Genomic DNA, 18,024 nt, shown 5'->3' on the forward strand with positions numbered 1-18,024 from the left:
AATTCAGAAAACTTTCTCATAGCCGAAGTAAGCCGAGATCCACCCCTCCGTTCACTAGGAAAACGAACAACATTAAAATCCCCAAAATAGCACCAAGGAACATTCCACTACTGCTGAATACCAACCAACTCATCCCACAAATAATCCCTCATATAGTTGTCATTTGGGCCCTACACCCCTGAACATGCCCAAATAAACCCATCCTCCACCCCTTTCCATTGAACCGACACCGAGAACGAACCCACCAAAACCTCTAACTTTTCTAAAACCCTTCTATCCCACATAATCAAGACTCCCCCAGCCGTTTGATCAACGTCTAGAACCGCCCAATCCACATACAGACAACTCCACAAACTGCAACCCATCATTCTATCCATGCCATCAAGCTTTGTTTCTTGAAGGCAAATAACATCACACTTCCACTCCCGTAACAAATTTCTAACTACCAAACATTTCTGGGAGTCGTTCAATCCTCTAACATTCCATGAAATCATTTTCAACTCCATTAAAACTTTTAGATCCCCACTACTTCTACTACTGCACTACCAACACCCTATCGCCCATCATAATTCACCGAGGAAATTAAATTCCTCAACTCTCTTTTCCCTTTACCCATTGAGGAGGCTGCCTTATGGTTAACCGCCGCTTTCTTCCGTCTTTCGTTAACTACCTCCATCTCCCTTTCTAGCCTTTGAAGATAGTCAATGCACAGCCTCTCATGTTGGTTCACAAAAAGCCCCACCACTTTACTAAAACCTGGGATCCTATGCTTCACCCAACTTCAGACATCCAGCCTACTACCAAGACCCAGGACCTCAATATCCTTGTGCATTGCCATCGACAGGTCCAGCCCCGAAGGAGCAATAGTAGATTGCAGATTACAAACTGTCAAACTCTCCTCCTCACCCAAAATAGCTACTTTTGAGATAGCCCCTCCCTCCTCCATCGCGACCCCCAAATCAAATAAGCCACAAACTGACTTTGATTTGATCAATGCTAAATTGGGCTGATCATTCTCAATAACATCTATCCGCCTAGTGCACTTGTCATCCACCCCCTAAAACAAATTCACTCTACTCCCACTTCCAGCTTTATCCACGCCATATACACCAAAACCCACCAACCCAGCATCCACCATTTGATGAAGGGCTGCTGCCAAGAAAAAACCCATAGAAATTGGCGTATCTACCCTGTCGACCTTACCCAGAGGCATTACAGAGTCATCAGAGCTAGCCCCAGCACTATCCAACACCATCTGAGTCACTGTGTGGCCTTCGAAGCTAAACCCATTAGAAGAATTAACTCTAAACTCCATCGAATTCATCCCAAGGCAAACGGAACTGTTCCCAGCCACCATTTGAGGCACCACGAGACCGTCGGAGTTAATCCCATCCAAGGAGCTACACACAGCCTCTGTCCGACCCATCGTGAGACTATCGGAGGTTGACCCAGACGAGCGGCAACGTTGAACAACCATCGGAATCTCTGCCTGTCGATCTGCCACCACTTCAGTTAGCATCGGGGACTTGGCAGCTTCAGTCGTTGACACAAAGTGGGTCAAGGGTGTCGGACTGGCCTTGGCAGATGGTTCTCCCATTTCATAAGAGCTTGAGCTTGGGCTTGGGCTTGCTACGGTCAGCTATGTAAATCCCAAACCATGTTGGGCCATCTTGGGTTTCAAGCTTAAGCCCACAGTTGGCATTTTAACACTAGTTTCCCGTGGAGCCCACATAAAATCTGAGCCCACCACAGGATGTAAGTAATCCCGTGTTCCACTAGAGGGACCCCCCACGTGCTCCCTCTGACTGACCCATTTGGAACTCCTCCATCCACCTTTATACTCCACAAAATTATAAAGAACCCGTGACTCTCTTGAAGGACCCACCCCATGCTCCCTCTGATTCCCTTTCACCCAAATAGAACTCTTCAAGCCACCTTTATAAGAGTTCCTAACCACACGCCTTTTACCTTCCTTAATCACCTCTACAGTCAAGCCTACTCCTGACCAGTCTGACTTCCTTAGATCACATTTATTTCCATAACCATGTTCATTCCAGTTTGAATTTAAAATTTCAACGGAGACCTTCTCTTATTTTCTACCGGATTTGTCTCTCCAAAATTAAATTCCTCATTAATGCACCGAGAACCCACATCTCTTCCACCTAGAGACATCGAACCTAGTATGCTCGTCGGCATACCGCTCAACATCCTCTGCTCAGTAATTGGGTACTACTTCCCACGCGTCGTATCGGCATAAGATTTAAATGGTTGAACCCCTAAGTTGTTCTTATGAAGCTGAGCTACAAAAATCGATTGACCAGACCCACCATTCACATAGTTTTCAGGTTCTAGCATCTTCCTCAACACTAACCCAAAAACACTCCATCCATTCTTTGCTCTGCCTTCTGGTATAATAATGGACCTCCTAGGCCCCCCAACTTTAAATTTAGTCAAAAGAAGAAATAGACCAACAGAGTTGGAGCCCCGTTGGAGGGTGTAGGCTAAATCACCTTCCCTAACCTTATAAAAATCCTTTGGATTGATCCCAACAGAAATCTGCTCTATACTCTTCATCAGCCATTGTGCCACATACTTACCCATGAAGATCAACTTCATGAAGTACCTACTTTGTTCGATCCTTAAAGAAAAATACCTTCCCCCTTCCTCTACCACCGGTTGAAAAAATTTGGATTCAATACAAAAACTGCGAACACCACCCATAATGGCTGCTCAACGCAATCAAAAATCTGAGGCAAGAATTTGTTTGAACCAATCTAAAAATACCAAAGCATCCTACTGATAAATCTCTAAACCCACTTTTCTCCTTTTTTTTCCTATTAATTATGAGTTCATACTCTGAAAGTTGTCTTAAGGAAATATATATCAACAAAGAGACTACCAAGCAAGGTTACATTGACAAAGCAGCCATGCAATGGTTTATTGCAAATATTATTCAATGCCTCCACCCATTCTTACGGAAAAAGAAAGTGTCATGTCCAAACCTTTTCCAACCACCATCTGCCTTCCCTTAGCTTTGGGCTATCCTGTTTGATGATATTTCTCCAAAACCAAGAGTGATGGGGTTTAAATGAACAGTCATGTATGGAGCATATAGGAAAATATTTGGCTTTGAAGGTCTTCGCTAAAAGAGACTAAGGGTTATGGCTTATCCTCGTTTTTAGTCTTGTTAAGCTGATGGTGGCATTAGTTGTGAGGAAGGAAAAGAAGAAATAAGGTGGTTTTCTGAAGGTTTTGATTATGCTTCAGTTCACATACAACACTAATCGCTAGAATAATATTACATTTTCTCATGTTTTCTGCTGCTGTTAAAATTTTAGCAAATGAAGCTGTCCAAAGAAAGTGCTGCTTTTGTTGGTGCCACAGGCACCAGATGTTTTTCCCAGGAAACAACGCATCACCCTTAGGAGCGAAAGATCTATAATAAGTTTGGACCTCAAAACCCTTCCAAATAGCCGGCCTCCAGCATAGCCTATCATCTCCACAGCCTCGCACTTCTATAGAATACAATAACTCTAAAAACAGTGAAAATTACTCCAACTCCCAATCCTTGAGCCATTGTGTAATCTCATATGATCCGCCACTAATGTATTCTCTTTTTTTTTTAATTAAAATTTCTAATCTTAGTTATTTGTGGGTTTATTTTCATGGAATCTATAACATATTCATATCATTTTCCTTTCAAGATATACAATATCTCTGTATCATATTAAATCATCATGTATCCATGACATATTCAAGTCATCATCATTTTAAGATATAATATATCTATGTATCATGTTACAACATATCATGATATACAAACTGCATGTAATTAATAATTGAAGTCAATAATGTCACTTAAACAAGAGGACTCATTAAAATGAATTTTCTCACCCCCACCCCCATCCGCCTATAAAGGAGGGAAATAAATAAAAAACCTTCATTTTGATTCTCTTTTTATTCCTTTCTAAAGAAAGAAATTCTTTCTTCACACTTATTAAAAAAAAAATCCATCGATGAAATCAGCAAGGGGATCATGGCTCAACACATTTTACCCAAACAATTGAGCCACAAAATATATAAATTAATCCTACTTTTAATTAATGACAGCAATGAGGGATAAAAGATCAATATGTTTAACAAACAATAAGCTTTGAGGGGAGTGGGGAGTAGGGATCCTCTGATAGGTAAATGTGACTTAAAATTCCATACAGGATTGAACCCATGACCTCCCCTCTACCCATTACCTATAGGGAATGTGAAATGCGATTTAGTCTAAAGACCATCTCATAAGATTACTTAAGTGTGGGATCAGTTCTTTTTCTAATTCTTTTCGAAATCTTACAAAAAAAATTTATGGCACATTTGGTAACACTATATTAGACCATGTAATAGAATAGCTATTCCTTAGGAATAACCATTCAGTTGTTTGGTTGTCTTTTTATTACAAGGAATAGCAATTCCTAAGGAATGATCATTCTTTAAAATGTAGAATAACAATTCCTATTTTAGAGAAGATGGAGTGAAGACTAGCAAGTTGGAACAGATTGTATTTATCTAAAAGGGGTAAGGTAACTCTTATTAAAAGTTCTCTCTCCTTCTTACCTACTTATTTCCTTTCCATTCTTCCTATACCTGGTAAGGTTGCTAATCGCATGGAGAAATTACAGAGAGATTTTCTTTGGAGTGGTATTAGTGGTGATTCTAAATTACACCTAGTGGATTGGGCTAAGGTTTGTAAGCCAATGCAGGTTGGGGGGTCGGGGATAAGACGATTGCGAAGCTTTAACTCTGCCTTGTTGGGTACGTGGTTGTGGAGGTATGGTTTAAATACAAATGCGTTATGGAGGAGGGTTATAGAGGCGATATATGAGAATGTTTGGGGTAGTTGGTGCAAGAAAAAGGTGACAAATGCTTATGGTGTTAGCCTCTAGAGGTTTATTAGAGGTGGCTAGCTTAATTTCTCTAAGCTCCTATGGTATGATGTGGGTGATGGTACTAGAGTGAAGTTTTGGCAGCATGTGGGTTGTGGGGATTGTACCCTCAAAAAGGCCTTTCCATATCTTTTTTGTCTTGGTAGGACAATGGACTCTTCAGTGGCGGAAGTTATGTGTGTTGGGTGGGAGGATGCATTTTAATTTTCAATTTTGTTGTCCACTGCAGGATTGGGAGGAAGACTCTTTTGATCAATTTATGGACATTGTTTACTCTTCAACAGTGTGGGGGGGTTGGCCCTGACAAGGTTTGGTGGAAGCCAACAAGGAATAGAGGTTTTGAGGTTACAAGTTTCTATCTCTCTTTCTACCCCCCTACTCTTTCCTTCCCTTAGAGGTTGGTGTGGCAATTGAAGATTCCTCCAAGGGTGGCTTTCTTTTCATGGTCAGCTTCCTTAGGTAAGATTCTTACAACTGATAACCTTCGTAAGAGGCATATTATTGTTATTGATTGGTGCTACGTGTAAGAGGTGTGGGGAGTCGGCGGATCATCTTCTACTTCATTGCCCCATAGTTGTTGAGCTGTGGGCCTTGGTGTTTTGTTTTTTTGGACTTCATTGGGTTATGTCACATAAGGTTATTGAGATGTTTGAGTCTTGGCAAGGTAAATTTGGGCGACATCACAATATATAATTTTGGAGACTTGTGTGCCACATTGCTTGATGTTGCATGTTTGGAGTGAAAGAAATGCTAAATGTTTTGATGGATGTTAGCGGTCCTTGCTAGAGATTAAGTCTTTCTTCTTACATACTTTCCTTACCTGAAGTGTGGCTTTGTCGCATTTTTCTTGCTTAATATTATATTAAAAATTCCAAATGTCAGATGATCCATTGTCTCCCCACTATGGTTTTCAGACTCGATTTTTTAACTATTGGGGCAAGAGATAAAATCTGAGATCCCCACCTTTTACTAAAGCTTATACTGACATGCTAACCACCAAGTCAAGCTACTTTGTTGTGTCATTCTTAGATTTCATATTATATTTATTTTAAGTTTAGATTATAATTTAACAACTTATCATATTACCTCTCTCTCAATCTATATTATTATTTGATAATTTTATTAGTGGTTCAAGAATTATGCTTTTACGTGTGAATGTGCAATTTATAAATTTATGTTGAAAATGATTTTATTTTAGACTAAAATGATTTTTATTTGAAAGATTACTAAACACCATTTTTTTAGACTTGTTTATGCTTTATTATTTCTATTAACTTCATAAAAATTGTGAAAATTCATTTGAAATTTATTTAAATTTGTTTAGATATTTTTTTAGCAAGATTTTGTTAATTTTTATCATTTTAATACCTTTATTTGTATTTTAATTACTTTTAAATTAATTTTGACATCATCATGGTTTGACCTCCGTTGAACCTCAGTCCAATCTTTAAAACCTTGAACCTCTCCTTTTTCCATTTCTTTGAACGCTCCAAGTCTGAAAAGCATGCTCCCCACTACACCGACACATACAACACCACCCTGCTAACTTATAACCTCGCTTAAAGAGATTGTCACACATGAGTTCTCTTAGAATTTCTTATTGACTGCTTGTAATAGATTCAAGTATTTTATGCTCATCAAAGCGAACATGAAACACTCTTCTATAAATAAAACTTCTATTACTTATAAAAATAAAAATAAAAATAAAACGATTCATGAAATACTCTTCTATCAATAAAACTTCTATTACTTATAAAAAAAAAAAACAATTGTCACACATAAGGATCTTCCCCCATGCCACACTCCAAGCAAAAAAAGAGACCTGCAGTAGGGCCTTAACACTCCAAATACTCTTCCACGGGATGCCAGGGCAATGCCTTGTGACACTCTTCACTAGACTATTTTGGTAAAAGAAGCTTCACAAGAAAAAAGAAAACCTCACCTTTCGCAATTTATCCAAAGCACCACTAGTGTCAAAGGTTTCATTTCCCCGCTCATCCATCGTAACAGCAGCAAGTTTGGCCAAAGTAACACCCGAAGAAAATGGATGTCCGGGATTACTGCAAAACAAACAGTTGTTTTTCAACAGTCAGACAGTCAGTATTTAATCCCATGCATAAACAAATCAGGATAGTAGAAATAAACAAACAGATAAATAAAGATCTCAGGCTTCAACAGAAGACAGAAACATTCAGAAAAAAATGTGTCCACCAACCTGACAGAATCCTCATATCTAATATGTACATTGCTAATCGATATCTTAAGATTTCCGATAATAGTAGCAATTAAAGAACCTAGCCACGAATTTCCAGGAGGTGGCTGCCAAAAAAAACAATAATATGAATTGGAACACCAAAATGTGAATATATCACCATGTTTTCTCACAAACACTGGAATTTAAGAAGCAAGCTTGGGCAAAACATACTCATGCACTCTGAAAATACAATCATAAAGAAAAGGAAAAAAATAAAACAACTTGGCCAAACATCATGCCAAAAATAAACGAGACAGAAAAAAGTAAAGGTAGACTTAAATAATTATAATAAAAAATTAGCAGTATATACTGGCTGCCTAAAAGTATAAGCATGATCACTAGTAGTTAGGAATCAATTGCTAAAAAGATTGAAGAAGCAAAGCACCTCATGATTATAATGACTTCTACAAATATCTAATTGGGCCTTATTTAATTGTTCAACCATGCAAATACCATCTTACACCGCTTTCCCTTACCTTGTCATAAATTGATGCTACCTCTAGCATTGTCAAAAAACCACCCATATCAAATTAACTTGACGAACCATGAACATAGAAAGCTGCATGTACCCCCACAACATACTCCATAACAACTTTACTAGACCAAACTATATTTATCCATTACAGATGCAAAAAAGACAAGATCTGAATGCCAACCCTCACTATTAAACAGTACAACACAAAATCACACCAAAAATAAAAATAAGAGAACCACAGTGGTATTTCTTCTTTTTGTTTTGCATGACAGAAATAACAAATGGGTTGCAACCACATTCTTTTCTAACCTGGAAAAGAAATAAAACAAAACAAACAAACTCACAAAAAGCCTAGAAAGTATGACAGAGTAATACAAAAATTGGGCAAAAGATCTTGCTTTTAAATTCCAATCTGATTGAGAACTTCTTCATGGCTTCAACAAAAGACGGAACCCAAAATTTTGGCTTCACAATAGAAAATACCATGAACATCAACCAAGACAATCATAGCAGTCTTTGTAGCCAAGATGAGAAATTGTCAATGCAAGTACAAATTAGAATCTCCGACAATGTAACTATGACAGAAAAAATTGAAACATTCATTGACAAATGAAGCAAGATAAACATTTTTTTAAAAAAACCTACCGAGGTATGAAAATCACTGCTAAAAAAATAAATTAACACTTACTATCTATTAAGTAGCTCTATTAGATCATGATTAATTCCTATACTCATAGGGGCATTAAATTTATAAGCTTACACTTCCTAGCTTTGACCTTGATATTGCTTCCAAGGTTGCTGACTCTGCTTCCTGCATGCAAGAGGGAAAAAGTATTTAAAAAATAATAATCATCAAGGACAAAGAAGGAAAGTATCTTCCCATATGCAATGGTAATAAAAACACCAACAAACTTACACAAGTATGCCATTTCAACATAAGCATATCACAAAATCCAAATTCTAGGCTAATTACAGAAATTAACAACTTTTATGATTGCAAAATTATGTGTCTGGGAAAAGGATTTTCTATATTGACCATATGCTTTTACCTATTTTTTTATGAGTAATGAAAAATTAATTAAATGGAGGAGAGACAACAGTTTGTGTAAAGAATAACAAGAATAAAGAATTACTTATGAAATGAAAGAGAATCAATAAAATCTACAACCGAATGTATGTCACATGGGCCAAGGGAGCTAAACCACTCAAACAACATTCTCACAAATGATCATTTCAGCACCATAATTGAGAGCTCCATTCCATTAAAAGTTCAGTTGTTTCTATCCCTGCATCAGGAGATTGGAAATGATAGAGTTTGAAACTTGAGATTTTATAGGGACTTCCATGAATGGGAACAAGAAGCAGTCTTCTCTTTCCTTAACTTTATTCAATCCCGGATTCCTAGGGGTGTTGGGTGTGACAGTCTTCGTTGATGCCTTAATGGTAATGGTAACTTTGATACCCAGTCCTATCACCATGAGATTCGGGATGTTCCTAACTCCATTTTCCCATAGAAGGGTATTTGGAAAGTTAAGGTTCCTAAAGTGGTAGCTTTCTTTTCGTGGACAGAGCTCATTGTTGGATTCTTAATTTGGATAATTTCATGCTTAGGGGTCTCTCTTTGGTGAATCAATGTTGTATGTGTGTTGTAATAGGGAATCTATGGACCATATCCTTCTTGATTGTCCTGTAGCACGTTCTTTTTTTTTTTTTTTTTTGATAGGTAATTCGAATGCTTATATAAATGATAGAAAGAAAGTCATACAAGAAGTTCATGATGATGAAAAATAAGAAAAAAACTACTAGGAAACTAAGTTAAGGGAGGACAAAAACTCAGAGAGAGAAGAGCAATTAGTAAACCCCCAACAATGAGACCACTCTAAGAGACTACGCTGGCATAAAAGATTTAACTCAACCAAGGTCTTCTCTTTGTCCTCAAAGGAACGACGATTTCGTTCCAACCACACAATTCACATTAAGCACCCTGGAACCAAGTTCCATATGTCCGACTTATCCTTTCCATGCCACTGATGCCAGCAAGATATCAAATCCGCCACCGATCCTGGCATAACCCAAAGAATCCCAAAGGCCTGAAGCATACAAGACCATAGGGAATGGGTAACAGGACAATGCAAAAGAAGATGGTTAACCGACTCCCCATCCTTGCAACACAAACAGCACCTATTAACCAAAGGCCGACCCTTAAGTAAAAGGTTGTCCAAGGTGAGGATCCGACCATGAGCAGCAGACCGCAAAAAGAACGCCACGCGCTTAGGGATCTTAGGTTTCCAAACCCCCTTCCAAGGAAGCCAAGAATTCGAAGCACCCCGGATCGCGAGGTAGTAAGACCGAGTGTCAAACATACCATCCCCTTTAAGCCGCCAGTAAAGGGTATCTCTCCTACTACCCTGTGGAATACGAGATTGGATAAGCCGGAGAAGAGAATACGAAGCAGCCAACTCTCAATCTTCAAAGGCTCTATAAAACGTTAAATTCCACACTCTAACAGTACCCCCTTCTGGAATCCACAAAACCTCAGAAATACAGGCATCCTTGACCGCTGAACACACATAAAGCTCAGGATAGAGAACTTTTAAAGTAACGTCACCAATCCACCTGTCATGCCAAAACCGGATACGAGTGCCTTCCCCCACTACAAAAGAAAGATGCTTAGAAAAGTTCTCCCAACCTTCGTTAACGCTTCTCCAAAGGCCGCACCCATGGGACCTCCTACAATCCCTAGTCCTCCACCCCCCTTGATCCTCGCCATATTTTGTAGAGATAACACGACGCCACAGGTGGGTATCTTCATGGCCCTATCTCCACAACCACTTCCCTAATAAAGCCTGATTAAACGGCACCACCTTTCTTAACCCCAATCCACCCATCTCAACGGGTAAACACACATTATCCCATGCCACCAAAGGATACTCAGAAGACCCCCAAAGGAAATTCCTCTAAATACTTTCCAATCTAGTCGCCATTGCTTTAGGAATGGTAAAGAGAGAGATAGAAAGTATGTCGGGAGACTTGAGAGAGTACTCTTTAGTAACATGAGCCTACCACCCTTAGATAAATAGAGACGCTTCCACCCAGAGAGCCTCTTTAGTAACATGAGCCTACCACGTTCTTTATGAGTGCATTTTTTTATATAAGTAAGAATGATATAAAGATATATAGGAAAGGCTACTCTATGCATGAAAAGCACAGAGCAAACCCAAAAATTACAAGAAAACGGAAAGAGAAAGGAAACAAAAGAAAACCAAGCAACAGATTAATTACAAAAGAGGAGAGCTAAGAAAAGAAGGGAGAGAATCATTAGTCATGAGTCCCCAAGCCCGAGACCAATCAAATAGAGTTCATCAAAAGTCTGCATATGCTTCAGGGTTTTGGGATTCAATGGGTCATGCCAAGCTCTAGGGAGAGTTTGCTGTTTTATTGGAGCCACTGCCAGCTAACTCTTTTTGATTGGTCTAGGTGTTGGGGTTCTTCGAATTGTTCTTCTATCATAAAGTTTCTTTTTTTCTCTTAGAATAGTCTCTTCAGTTCTTTATTTCTCTGTCTCTATTTGTTGTTTTTTCTTGCGTTCATTATCATGAACACCTTGTATTCTACTCTTCTTTTTTATTATCTTTTATGAACTATATGACTATTATTACCTATCAAAAAAAAGGAACTCCGATGTTTACCAAACCAAGCCCCCACCCCAAGAGGACCACAACCTTCTTGGGCATCACCCAACAAACATAAGAGCCAAACTCTGCAAATCCCAAGCTATCAAATAATGGATTAATAAATGATTCACAGTTTCACCACTAGACTTACACGTTCAACAACAACCAACCAAAACAATACTCCAATCCACCAAATGATCCATATGCTGTTACCTATGTGTATTTGAAGATGATTCAAAAGAGAGAGAAATCATGCATGGCAAACATCTTAAAGTGCCTCTCACAAAAATATAAAGAGACACATGCACAGACACACGTATATCATAATTTTACCTCAATCTGTTGACGTTTGGCTTCAAAAAGTTTTTCCCTGTCCTCCTCCTGAAAAGAGTATTGAAACAAGATAAACTCAGACAAGCCACAGACCTCTCTTTAGTGATAACTGATAATGATATCAATTATTTCCATTAAAGAGAACACCATCCTACCTTAAGAGTTCGACCATCAGGAGCCGGATGAGCAAGAACAAAAACACGATCAATGAGAACAATTACAGGTTCTTTTCCCAAACTTTTCCAAGGAACCTGAAATTAATAAGGCAAAAGGTGAAATGAAAGAAATTATAAAAAATTATAAAAATTAGACACAAATATGTCATCATATCTCCTACCAACAATATTTGACACAAATATGCATAACCTATAAATTATATTTGAAGGCTGATAGTTTCACTTCCCTGACTCTACATATTTAGTACTTTTCAAGTTTCAATCTATAATTTTTTTATAAAATAGTAATACACTGAAGTATCATCAGTAATAAGAACAGCCTAAATAGATATTCAATTGGATCCCCTCTTATGGCAGCAGAAAGGGCCATAGAAGACACCTGAAGTATCCGCCCAACTACAACAAAAGCTTTTCTTCACAAGAACAATTCCCTTCTGATGTTCCAAAAAAGGCTACATGAACAATTAATTTTACTAAAACGTTATCAATCAAGATAATAATAATTTCTTTTAAAAAAAGGCAAAACATAATGGATCCATATACGAGTAAGGACAAAAATTTGGTATATTTTATCAAGACATGTAATGAAATGCAGCATACAAACAAACTAGAAAGACCAGACCATGTCTCATCCATCTAAAAGAACAAGAAATGATTCTACCTAATAAAAGAATGATAAAGAAAATAAGATGAAATTGATGGGAAAAAATAAAAAACAAGGGTTAGGATCCAAATGTCAGCCATTGTGCAATAGATACCAAGAAATGCTACCTTTAATGTTATGGTACCAACAAAACCAGCTTTCACAGTGACCGGAAGTTTTAGTGAATTTAGTGCCTCTGCCTTCAATTTCAAATCTTTGAGAACAACATCACCTGTGAAAGATATATAAGGAACATTTTAAATGGGAACAAAATTCTTTAACTTCATAGAAAGAATTAATTATCACTGATTTTTTTTTAAGTAAAAAAATTATATTCAAAATAAATAAATAATAATAAAGATAGCACCTTGAATACACAATATGTGTACCAAACTACCCCTTAAGAATTACAATCGCAAGCCCATGTAGTCTATAAATTCTAAAAAAGGCAAAAAGATATTCTGCCAAAGGCAATAATTCAATCATGGAAGCATCTCAGCAAAAATTATTTGAGATTTGACACGATTTTGTCAACCAAGGTCACATCAACAAGTCAAAACACAATTGTACCAATGAACTCCAGTATGTTTCACATATTTAGTAAACATATTGCTTCTAAAGGAAACAACTCAAACAGCTCAAAAAGAGAGGTGCAGGATCAGTAAACCACGGCATGCAAGCAAGCTAAAGATCAGGGAACAAACCTTTCCAAACACTGATTCTCAAAGCCTCAACTGAGAGTCCATGGACATATTCACCCAAATACCTTCGAAGCAAATGCAGAACCTACCAATAAGGATCATACGCAACCGCTTTATCCACATGATTTCCAGACAGAATTACTAAAATATAATGAAGTATAACACCATCTCACATCCATAAGCTTTAGAAAAGTAACATAAAACAAGCTCCGAATCAAGGATGTAATAAAAAAATTGCGCAAATTGTCTTAAAGCACAGTATGATGATAAGGAGGAAGAACGGAGAAAATAAGAAGGGATTAACAAGCACAAGTTCATAGTCCACATGAATGGTTCAAACTTCCCATATGAAAGGAAGACCAAGAGTGCGCCAAGCTCTCTCAGATTTTCCCCTTTTTCTTAGAAGCAAATAAGTAAAATAATAATAATAATAAGTACAATGGTTACAATAGAATAAGTAAATAAGTATTTTATTGAACACGATTACTACGTACACACGAAAGTGAACATTAAGAAGTCTAAAGAATTACATAAAGTTATGTACATAAAGATAATGATTCTAAAAGCTCAGGAATTGAGTTGGTATTAAAAAAACCCCAAGCCCTAGACCAATCAAACAATGATCTAGAAAACAGCTCTACATTACTTATCAAAAAATTGTAGCTCCGAAGATTCCACAAACTCAAATGTATGAAGATTATGTTCCCGCAGCAAAGTCCACATTAAACATAATGGGACAAAGTTCTAAATATCCAAAGACTGCTTGCCTACCCAATTTTGCCATCCATCCAAACAAAAGCTCAATGACCTTTTCCAGTAGAACTCAATGAAACCCAAAGGAACGAAACAAAAAAACTCCACGACATGAAAGCAACACTGCAGTGTAACAGAAGATGCTCTACTGTCTCCCCACCACAACAACACATACAACACCACCATACTAGTGTGAATCCTCTCTTAATGAGATTATCACAAGCAAGGGTCTTCCCCCATGCTACCTGACCCAAAATGCACAATTAGAATTTTAGAAGGGATATCTACCCCTTGTTTCCACAAATTCTACTACTTTTTTTTTTGTTAAGTAAAAATTTTACTACCTTAGGGCAACCATTAGTCATCCTCACGCATAACCAGGACATTTCAGCCACAATTCTCTTATCCTGCCCCCATAAGAGAGTACCCCTAAATTTACAAAAAAAAAGTATGAAATTCAAACCTATCATCCTTTTTTGTCTTGTCTCTCATCTATCCCAATGTTCTCAATTTCATTGTCAACTTATAGATTTTTTATTTTTTTAATAGGGAATAATTTTATTGAAATGAGACTACTTCATGAAAAAGATACAAAGTAGCCTAAAGAATTACAAATGGAAAAAATATCTACACATGAATTGACAGTATGAAAGATTAAACAAAATTACTATCTGAGAAACCCAAAGCAAAAGACCACCCATATAGAGAACTAATGAAAGATGCTAGCAATTGAGTCAACATGTACTCCACATCTTCAAAAGTACGTCGATTTCCCCCCCCCCATACAGTCTACAGCAAACATAAAGGGAGAAATAATAGTATTTTTTTATTGTTAAAAATAATTTCACTCAAAGTAAACAAGAGAAAAATTACATAATACAAGACTTCCCACAAATGGAGATCACAAAGTCAAAAGCATGCTATCTAAGTAGTCTAAGGAACAACAAGCCGGGATGTTGCCTAAGACAACCATTTAGTCAAACAAACACCTTAGCAAGGACTGCCTCGTAACATGAATTGGATGGTCTACGACATCAAAAGTTCTACCATTACGCTCTAGCCAAATTGTCCACAAGATGCATAATGGGACAGAATTCCAATCTTTAAATCTAAGATGACATTGAAACCTCCATTGCCCACAGCTTAATAATTGTATAAATGTCTTCAGTGTAACCCATGATACTTCAAACAACAAAAATACAAGCAATCATATATCTCTCACCACTGTACAATGACGCAAAAAATGATCAACAAATTCGCTACTAATAAATATATTGTGGTTTGAAAAATGGCCCACCATTAAAATTTTGTCCAACCAGATGATTTTGATGTACCATAGTATATAACCTGTGTACTTAAGACAATTTTTTAATTATCAATAATAAATTTTTTTATGTATCCAAAATAAAATATTTGTCCAATGTTGCTACCCAAGCAAAGAACGAGATTACGAGACCTTCCGAGGCACCTTAACACACCATCAGATGCTTTCCCCCAAGGAAAATTAAACCTTATAGAACCCTTGAAAACACCATATAAATAGATTTTTTCAAGTGACTTAAACAATAAAGCAATGATAGGACCTCTTCTTAATTATTTATTGGTAAGTAACACAGCCCGTGATTGCAAACTTACAATCACCAACGATGTGCCATTTGAACTAGTGCTTACTAAGCACAAACACGATTTGACATACAATTGCGCCGTAAAATTATCCCTTCTGCTATATTGTATCACACTTATCTTGACAAACTAAAAAAAAAAATTGAAAAAGGAGGCAATGAGACACTTGAAAACTAAATCCAAATTCAACAACTTCAACTATTCTCAGTTTGGTTCATTCACCTTCACAACCCTCATTGTGTACGCTAACATTCACTTCCTATTCCACTTAACAGTCTTTAGATACTTAAACTTAGCTCCGACTACAAAATCACTGCGTATCATTTTTTTTTTTGATAGGTAACAACAGCTTTATTGGTAAAAAAGCACAATGAATTTACGATAGTAAACTCACTGCACTGAAAAAAGTACAAACCAATCAAATAGAGAGACTAACAGAATTAAGAAAGTCACGCAAAGAAAGACAATGCGTAAACCCCCAAATCCGAGACCACTCAAACAAAGTCCTAAGAAGCAAAGACTTCACACAGTCTACAAAGCAGTAATTCAAGCTTTTTCATCAAAATTTCACAAACTACACAAAAATCAATAAGCTCATAGCCACGAAACGAAAATTGAATAGTTAAAACCCTTACGTGAGCTTCGAACATGTTGAATAACCAAGCCGATTCGAATTGGCCACAACCGGAACGAGCTCTATAGTCCGATCAAACCACAAATAGACGACGATCGAGGGCGCGAAGCCGTCATGGAAGAACACCAAAGTTGCAGAGAAGATCGTAGCTCGCCGAGAATTTGAAAAACGAAATCGCTAGGGTTTGTTTGTTGAAAGCTATTCAGAGCCTTTCGAATCTGAGAGGCTTTGTGAAGAAATGAGTGAGAAGGAGAGGAATGAATTACGCTCTGTTTGTTGTTTGTTTCAATAACGATGTTTGAGTCTTTTAGCTAAAAATGGTAAAAAATGGAGTTTATTATTGTTATAGGTACTGTTCAAAGTTATTTAGTAAAATGAGGAGAGAGATTGAATTTTGGCAATGGTATTGTCAAAATTGCAAGAAAAAGTAGAGTGTGTCAGGGGAGAGAGGAAAATTGAATTTCGGTAATGAGATTACCGAAATTCTTGTCCTACCCTTACTTGCGAGCCTGTCCGTAAAGTGCCCAAAATGCTGAAATGAAAAACCAATTGTGGCAATGGCATTGCCGAAAATGGGAGGAAAAAAAAAAATTTGTGGCAACTAAGTTGCCGAAAATGGAGGGGGGAAAAAAAATTCTACATCCACAACATTTTTCACAACAAATTACATGTGGTTAGTTGTTATTGGTTCAAGTTTAAACCTAACACTAAGATAACTTTTTTGCTCCAATAATAACAATAAGTAACAACTTGTCATTTATGATTTGTTGTAAAAATATTGTGAAAATGTTGTGAACGTATCATTTCTAAAAAAAATTGTGGTGCCGAAATAGAATGAAAAGAAAAAAAAAAAAAAAAGTGGCAATGTGGCAATGCCATTGCCGAAATAGAGGGAAATTTTTTTTTCCCTCTATTTCGGCAATGGCATTGCCACATTGCCACTTTTTTTTTTTCTTTTCCTTCTATTTCGGCTCCACGATTTTTTTTGAAATAATACATCCACAATATTTTCACAATATTTTTACAACAAATCATAAATAGCAAGTTATTACTTATTGTTATTATTAGGGCAAAAAAGTTATCTTAGTGTTAGGTTCAAATTTGAACCAATAACAACTAACCACCTGTAATTTATTGTGAAAAATATTGTGGACGTAACATTTTTTTTTCCCTCCATTTTCGGCAACTTGGTTGCCACAATTCTTTTTTTTTTTTTTTCCTCCCATTTTCGGCAATGTCATTGCCACAATTGGTTTTTCATTTCAGTATTTTGAGCACTTCACGGGCAGGCAGGGCAGGACAAGAATTTCGGTAATGTCATTACCGAAATTCAATTTTCTCTCTCCCCTGACACATTCTACTTTTTCTTGCAATTTCGGCAATACAGTTGCCGAAATTCAGTCTCTCTCCTCATTTTGCCAAATAACTTTGAATAGTACCTATAACAATAATAAACTTCGTTTTTTGCAATTTTTAGCCAAAAGACTCACGATGTTTTCTAGAAAATGAGTAATTTTTTTTAAAATATTTTCTATAAAATTATCTTATTTTTCAATATTTGGTAGTAATTTTAAATAAGTTGAAAAACAATCTCTTAACTTCTCTTATTTAGTTTGCTATGGGATAGAATTGTTTTCTAAAAAAATTTAATGGAAAATAATCTCTAAAAATAAGCTATACTTTTTATATTGACTAAAAATAATTTTTCTTTGACTTATATTTTTTTATGCTACCAAATATTAAAAAATAAGAAAAACTACCTTTATACAATGTTTTTCATTAAAATAAACGGAGCGTTAGAATGTAATTTATTTATATATAGAT

General features: G+C 36.7%; 1 protein-coding gene across 4 annotated transcripts in view; it reads right to left on the bottom strand.

Moving 5' to 3' along the window:
* LOC142624631 (uncharacterized) overlaps positions 1 to 16,466 on the bottom strand; it is an 89,331-nt gene extending 72,865 nt beyond the window's left edge. For all 4 annotated transcript variants that reach the window (XM_075798286.1, XM_075798287.1, XM_075798284.1 and 1 more), the window contains exons 1-8: positions 16,202 to 16,466; positions 13,194 to 13,275; positions 12,618 to 12,721; positions 11,826 to 11,921; positions 11,671 to 11,718; positions 8,424 to 8,474; positions 7,150 to 7,253; positions 6,877 to 6,994 (exon numbers count right to left, since the gene is read on the bottom strand). In XM_075798286.1, coding sequence (XP_075654401.1) covers positions 6,877 to 6,994; positions 7,150 to 7,253; positions 8,424 to 8,474; positions 11,671 to 11,718; positions 11,826 to 11,921; positions 12,618 to 12,721; positions 13,194 to 13,275; positions 16,202 to 16,216 — 618 coding nt within the window. In that variant the 5' untranslated portion in view covers positions 16,217 to 16,466. The remainder of the gene's footprint in view (positions 1 to 6,876; positions 6,995 to 7,149; positions 7,254 to 8,423; positions 8,475 to 11,670; positions 11,719 to 11,825; positions 11,922 to 12,617; positions 12,722 to 13,193; positions 13,276 to 16,201) is intronic.
* Between the last annotated feature and the right edge of the window lie 1,558 nt (positions 16,467 to 18,024).

This window comes from Castanea sativa, chromosome 2, assembly GCF_040712315.1.
Source record: "Castanea sativa cultivar Marrone di Chiusa Pesio chromosome 2, ASM4071231v1".
Lineage (NCBI taxonomy): Eukaryota > Viridiplantae > Streptophyta > Magnoliopsida > Fagales > Fagaceae > Castanea > Castanea sativa.